A 6,274-nucleotide genomic window follows, 5' to 3' on the forward strand; every position below is an offset into this window, starting at 1 on the left:
CGACGACGACGACGACGACGACGACGACGACGACGACGACGACGACGTTTTCGACGGTGTTGGTAATATTGGAAGTGGCGGCGGGGGCGGCAGCGTCGTCGGTCGACGGATTTTCGGCGGTCGGCCTCTGGGTCTCTTTGTCTCGGCGATCGTTTTCGACGGACCAGCAGCAGCACCAGCAGCAGCATCAGGTGGTGACGGCAATCGCAATTTGCGCGGTCGGCCTCTGGGTCTTTTCACTGGGGCTGCTCCATCAGCAGCAGCAGCAGCAGCATCAGGTGGTGACGGCAATCGCAACTTGCGCGGTCGGCCTCTGGGTCTTTTCAGTGGGGCTGCTCTATCAGCAGCAGCAGCAGCAGCAGCAGCAGCAGCAGCATCGTCAACATGAGCGGTAGCTTCAGCTTGACGAACGTCGTTGTCACGCGCACGTCTATCGACCTTTGTATACGTCTTATTCTGGTATTTACCGCGCGAACATTCAGCTTTCTTCCATCATCGGGGAAATAACGGTAATCTCCAATTTTTACCACGTTCCATACCGCAAAGTGACGGCATCGTGTATTCCAAAGGTATTCGGGAACAAGATAAAAATTATCGAATACATAGCGTCTGAACGTCGCCACGGTGTCAGCGACGTTCTCCTCCGGTATGTTGATCGCCATTCGTGCGATTCTGGCGATGGGAGCGGTCGGATCGAGCACGATGGCGTTTGCCACGCGGTCGGCCTGTACGGTCCCGATTACTCTAAGGTTGTGTCCCATCGGGAGACGTTTGTACAGTTCGAAAAAGGCCTCCAGGCTGAACGGTGATATTCCGCGACGCGCGTTTCGCATAATTGGCACAAGTGTATCGCACCTTGATGATTCTCGATACAACGGTACGCCCACGAGGCGTGGACAACCGTTAAAAAGTAGACGGGATCGTCCGTCTCCATGAGACGATGCACTTCCCACACGTGTCGGACGGCGTGCGCGAGAGCCGCCGGTACGTCCTTGGCGTATATGGCGAAGTGTCGCTGGTACGTGTCGGGAGCTACGTTGTGATACAGCGGGCTTCGCAGCTCTACGAATTCGTCGCGAATGGCCCGCATTTCGCTGCCTCCGACAAAGACGTTGCGACAAACGGTGTAGTTGTAATTTCGGTTGAAGCCGTGTACAAAGTACATAACTCGCAGATACGCCTCTACGGCCGTCGTAACGAAATTGTGCGGCATCGTGAGGTGTTCGCGTAATTGTCGGCGGTAGAGTTCGTTCGCTCCTCGTAGCAACCTTACGTCTCGTTGGACATTGGCATCGATGTACTTGTCCAATTCGTCGATTCGGTACAGCAATTGGTGTCCCACTATTTTCGTCACCAATCTGGTTTTGCGGTTTTTGTCGAACACTCCTGACCCGTTAATTTCTCGGACGACGTCGTGCCTCCTCGCGTCGAAGGTGAAGACCTCTTCGAATCGCGTCGCGTATCCGTGCCGAACGTATTCGTCGAAGAAAAAGTCGACGTCGCGCAGATGTTGCTTAATGTTCAGTCGCGTGTCCAGTAATTTGCGGTCGCCCTCGTATCCTTGACAGATCAGATACGTCGCCAAAGAGCCGAAATTTACGGGCAGAGCCATCTTGGCCGCCGAATTGTATACCTGGCAATAAGTGACGAGGTGCTTGGACCACGTGCGGGACGCGTGGCACGTAAAGTTACCGTACTGGCTCATAAATCCTACGCGGTATCTCCTGATTCTTGCGCCGTCGCCGAGAATAATGGCGTTGTCGAAGAGGCTCCACAATCGCGTCGGTAGCGTCCTGTCGGTCGCCTCGGCTCTCGTCCCGTCGAGACGCACGACGTACGGTCTGCCCTCATCGTCCGTCAGAGTGTTCGCTCTGTGCAATTGGACGACGTCCATGTGCGGATGATCCACGTAAGCGACGTCGCGCAGGCTCAAGCCGCGTGTTCGCACGGCAGTCTGAGGCCGTGCATGCATTGATAGAATCGCACGACGTGGATGCCGTGCGTGTTCAATAAGTCGAGACTCGACAGTTGTTGCGTAACGAGGCGCGCGTATCGACCGAAGTCCTGCTGAGCGACGTTGAATTTTCGCGCGACCTCGTATTCCGTTGCGGTTATTCCGGTTCGCGCGGTCACCGTGCTCGTCGGTAGATTCTTTGCCGCCGCTATGATTACGTCGCGAATGAACGACGACGTGGCTCGACGAAGGGGTCTGTCCCTCTCGCGACCGGACGAACGTCGGAAAGCTGGTTGTTCCGAGTCGCTGTCGGACACCGCCGCCGTAGCCTCTATCTCCGCTTGCGTCGCTGTCGAATCGCCCTCCGTTTGGAACAACATGTACAACAATCGTTGGTCGACAGTCGCGAGTTTGCACTCGTACCATATTCGTTTCGCGCTCGCTTCGTCCGGTCGAGCGACGAACGTCGCCGAACGGAGCGGTTGGAATTTCTCTCTATTGTTGAGGTACGTAGTTAACTTGACGTTGGCGCAACGATGAATCGCCGGTGGTCTTGTTTCGACCGTCATCACCGTTTTACATACGAATGGCTCCAACGTGGTCGCCGCGACCAAAATGGAGTCCACGTCCGACTCGATCAAGACGCCGCTCATGTCTCTCAAGTCGAGTTCGACGGAAATGGGATTGAAGATTCGTAGTTCGTCGGTGGGTAGGTACGTAGAGGCGCTGCTGGCGCTGCTGCTGCTGCTCCTCCTGGCGCTGCTGCTGCTGCTGCTGCTGCTGCTCCAGCTGCTGCTGCTCCAGCTGCTGCTCCTGGCGCTGCTCCTCCCTCCGCTGGTGGACGGCGTCGGCGTCGGTATTGGTGGCGGCGGCGTGAGGGATGGCGACGGCGTCGTCGTCGGTGGTGGCGGCGTCGGCGTCGGTGTTGGAGGAGACGGCGGCGTCGTCGTCGGTGGTGGTGGCGTCGGCGTCGGTGTTGGAGGCGGCGACGGCGTTGGTGTTGGAGGAGGCGGCGGCGTCGTCGTCGGTGGTGGTGGCGTCGGCGTCGGTGTTGGAGGCGGCGACGGCGTTGGTGGTGGAGGCGGCGGCGGCGGCGTTGGTGGTGGAAGCGGCGTCGGCGTCGGTGTTGGCGGCGTCGTCGGTGGTGGCGGCGTCGTCGTCGTCGTCGTCGCTGGTGGCGGCGGCGTCGTCGTCGTCGGTGACGGTACATTTGTTGCCGTTGTTCTTCTCGTAGCTGCCGCTGCTACAATTTGCGATCGTTTTAAAGTCCATGTAAACGGTGGTTGTCGCGGACCAGCCGGGACGACTGTCTCTTGCCAGATAATTCGCGGTAATTGACGCGGTGTCGGTGGTGTTGTTAGTGGTGGCGTCGTCGGCGGTGGTGGCAGCGGCGGTGGCGGCGGTGGCGGCGGCGGCGGCGTCGGTGGTGGTAGTGGTGGTGGTGAGGTCAGTTTATAGTCCTGGCGACTAAAGTTAGGGTTCATGAAAATAACGGTGTCCCTGGACCCTCCGCGGCTCGCCGACCCGGGCGTGCCCTCACCGGTCGCGCGCGCGACCCACTCATCGTTCACTACGACGAGGAGTCCCGCGCGAGCCGGGTCCCGAGTTCTCCCGGGAGGGTCGGCTATGCCATTGTCCCAGGAATGGTTTATCTGGGTCGGGCTCCTTGGTATGCCCCCTACACATCCGCGGGCAAGGCCCATCGAGGAGCCACCGCACCGCGGGTTTTCGGGGGTCCCCTGCCTCCGACAACAGGGGCACCGCGGAGGGCGCCGCCACGCGCGCGGGACACGGAGACTCCCCTGACGTTCGGGAGGGAAGGAGGCCGCAACCCCTCCAACGCTCCCTCCCGCCAGGGGAGCCGGCCTAGGAGTCTCTCGGGTCGCCGGCCGAGGTAACCTCCGGCACCGGCGACCCCCGCCTTCGTTCGACTCATCGCGGACAGTTTAGGATAGACGGAGGTGTCCCACCGTACCCCTCCCGCGCGCAAAGCTGCACGGGGGATATCCGGCCGAGCAGCGCTCGATTCCGGGTCGTTCCTAAAGGAAGATCCGGTCGAGCAGCGCTCGATCCCAGTCCCCCGCCGCCGCCCGCGAGAGGGCAGAGCACAGGCGCTCCATCAGTGGATGCGGTCTCTGTCCGATGAGCCCTCCCCGCCGGCCTTAACCAGGAAACGTCCTGGCAGCCCGACGGGTCCTCCCTCCCTCCCTCTCGCCCTTCACAAGGGGTTGCCCGACCCAGACCTCGGATCAGTTCCGAGCGGCCCGGACAACTTCTCGTTGGGGGTAGAGGTGGTGGTAGTGGTGGTGTGCTCTTGGACCCTGCGCAGGTTCTCTCAGTCGTCGATCATCATCAGTCGGGCCCTCTCGGTGGTTGGACCACCGATACCGTTGCGGCGGATGAGATGGACGAAGAGAGAACGTACGCAGGGTGGCTCTCTCACCGCGCCAAGGTGGCACACCGTCGAGGGAGTGGAAGGTGGGAGTGGATAGGACGCAAGGTAAGTATGGAGAGAAGGTAGGTAGGTAGGTAGGTAGATAGGTAGGTACGTACGTACGCTTAGTTAATCGTAACTTTGTTTCTATGTTTCAGGTCAGGCCTCGTTTCTCGAAGGGATCATCGTCATCGTCATCGTCATCATTATAGTGGATCAACGCTGGACAACGCGAGGGGGAATGGGGGGTTTGGGGAGGGAAATGGACACAAGGTAAGTGGAAAAGGTACCCATGTGCGAATGTCGGACTTCTGCCAGAGTTGTCCGTATGGCCCAGAAGTGGTACAATATTGGCTGCCAAAACTTGATGGGTGGTACTGCCCCAGTACGGATAAACCGCTAGATCAGTATTGTGCCAGTCTCGGTGACCAGTACTCCCATGCAACCATATTCTGTTCTGAGGCGAGTATCGTCTCAGTACTGACCGTGTATAAGGCCGAAAATGATATTGATCTACGGCCGAAAGTCGGCTCAGTACTGGGGATGTATTGGGTCGACTTAGAAAATTTTCGCTCGGGACCGAAGGTAACATAACCGCGCGAAAGCAACACGCCGCGAGGGGACTTAGAAAGCTTTTTGCTCGAGCATCGCCGGAGGTAACGACCGCGGCGCGGAAGCAACACGCCGCGAGGGGACTTTTCGCTAGAGCCCACGCCGGAGGTAACGACCGCGTTCGTGCCTCTCGGTTACAAGTACCCCCAATTATAGTGTCATTCGTCTCGCTTCGCGTCTCGCCTCCGGCGCCCGTAAGCGACCGTGCGTAAGACCGTGCGTCGCCGATCGCTCGGCCGGCCGGTTGGGTACTATAAGAGGTTCGGTGCGCTTGGCGAGCCGAGCGACACGAGCGATACGTACAGACGTGCAAACGCGTTTTGCTTGGTTCGTAAGAATGTGTAAAACGTTTGTGGAATACGTACACGAAAGGGGCGTCAAAATCGATGCGGGGAGCATCGTTTCCCAACCATATTTTGTTTCGAGGCGAGTCTCGTCTCAGTACTGACCATGTATAAGGCCAGAAATGATATTTATCTACGGTCGAAAGTCGGCTCAGTACTGGGGATGTATTGGGTCGACTTAGAAAATTTTCGCTCGGGACCGGAGGTAACAACCGCGCGAAAGCAACACGCCGCGAGGGGATTTAGAAAGCTTTTTGCTCGAGCGGCGCCGGAGGTAACGACCGCAGCACGAAGCAACACGCCGCGAGTAATATGGCAATCAGTGTTGTCCCCGTACTAGTACTCTGTGTCGGGCCAAAGTTGGCGCCAAGAGTTAGCCCAATACTGGCAATCAGTGTTGTCCCCGTACTAGTACTCTGTATCGGGCCAAAGTTGGCGCCAAGAGTTAGCCCAATACTGGCAATCAGTGTTGTCCCCGTACTAGTACTCTGTGTCGGGCCAAAGTTGGCGCCAAGACTGGGACCCGTGTTATCATTCCGACATTGCCCCAGTAATGACCCCGATCTTAGCTTGTACTGGTCCAGAATCGTCAGCCAGTACTGGTAATTCTGGCACCAGTACCAAGCCAGCACCGAGCCTTTTTGAAATTCGCACATGGGACCTTATTTGATGTTCCTGCATCTGTATCATAAATTTTCCTTTACAATTCAGTATATTCTCGTTCTAAATGTCTTTTCAGTCCGGTCGCGTATTTCCATTCGTCATTTTTATAATTTTTATGCTTTCAGTGCATAATTTACACGTAGCGAATTTCTTATTATTTTCATCAACATTAATCATAAATGCTTCAGCTCGCAAAGATTTTGCTTTATGTTTTCCCATTTCTTCATCGTTATGTATTCGTTTCATACTTTGACCAGACATTATAAG

General features: G+C 57.2%; 1 protein-coding gene across 1 annotated transcript; it reads right to left on the bottom strand.

The window, feature by feature from the left end:
- Nucleotides 1-1,929: 1,929 nt before the first annotated feature.
- Nucleotides 1,930-6,000, bottom strand: LOC112466491 (flocculation protein FLO11-like). Its single transcript, XM_025034591.1, has 4 exons — nucleotides 5,682-6,000; nucleotides 4,679-4,868; nucleotides 3,249-3,421; nucleotides 1,930-3,125 (listed from the first exon to the last, which is right to left on the bottom strand). Exons 1-4 carry the CDS (start codon nucleotides 5,998-6,000, stop codon nucleotides 1,930-1,932), a joined length of 1,878 nt encoding a protein of 625 aa, XP_024890359.1.
- Between the last annotated feature and the right edge of the window lie 274 nt (nucleotides 6,001-6,274).

Source organism: Temnothorax curvispinosus, unplaced genomic scaffold, assembly GCF_003070985.1.
Source record: "Temnothorax curvispinosus isolate PA1 unplaced genomic scaffold, ASM307098v1 QBEX01016274.1, whole genome shotgun sequence".
NCBI lineage: Eukaryota > Metazoa > Arthropoda > Insecta > Hymenoptera > Formicidae > Temnothorax > Temnothorax curvispinosus.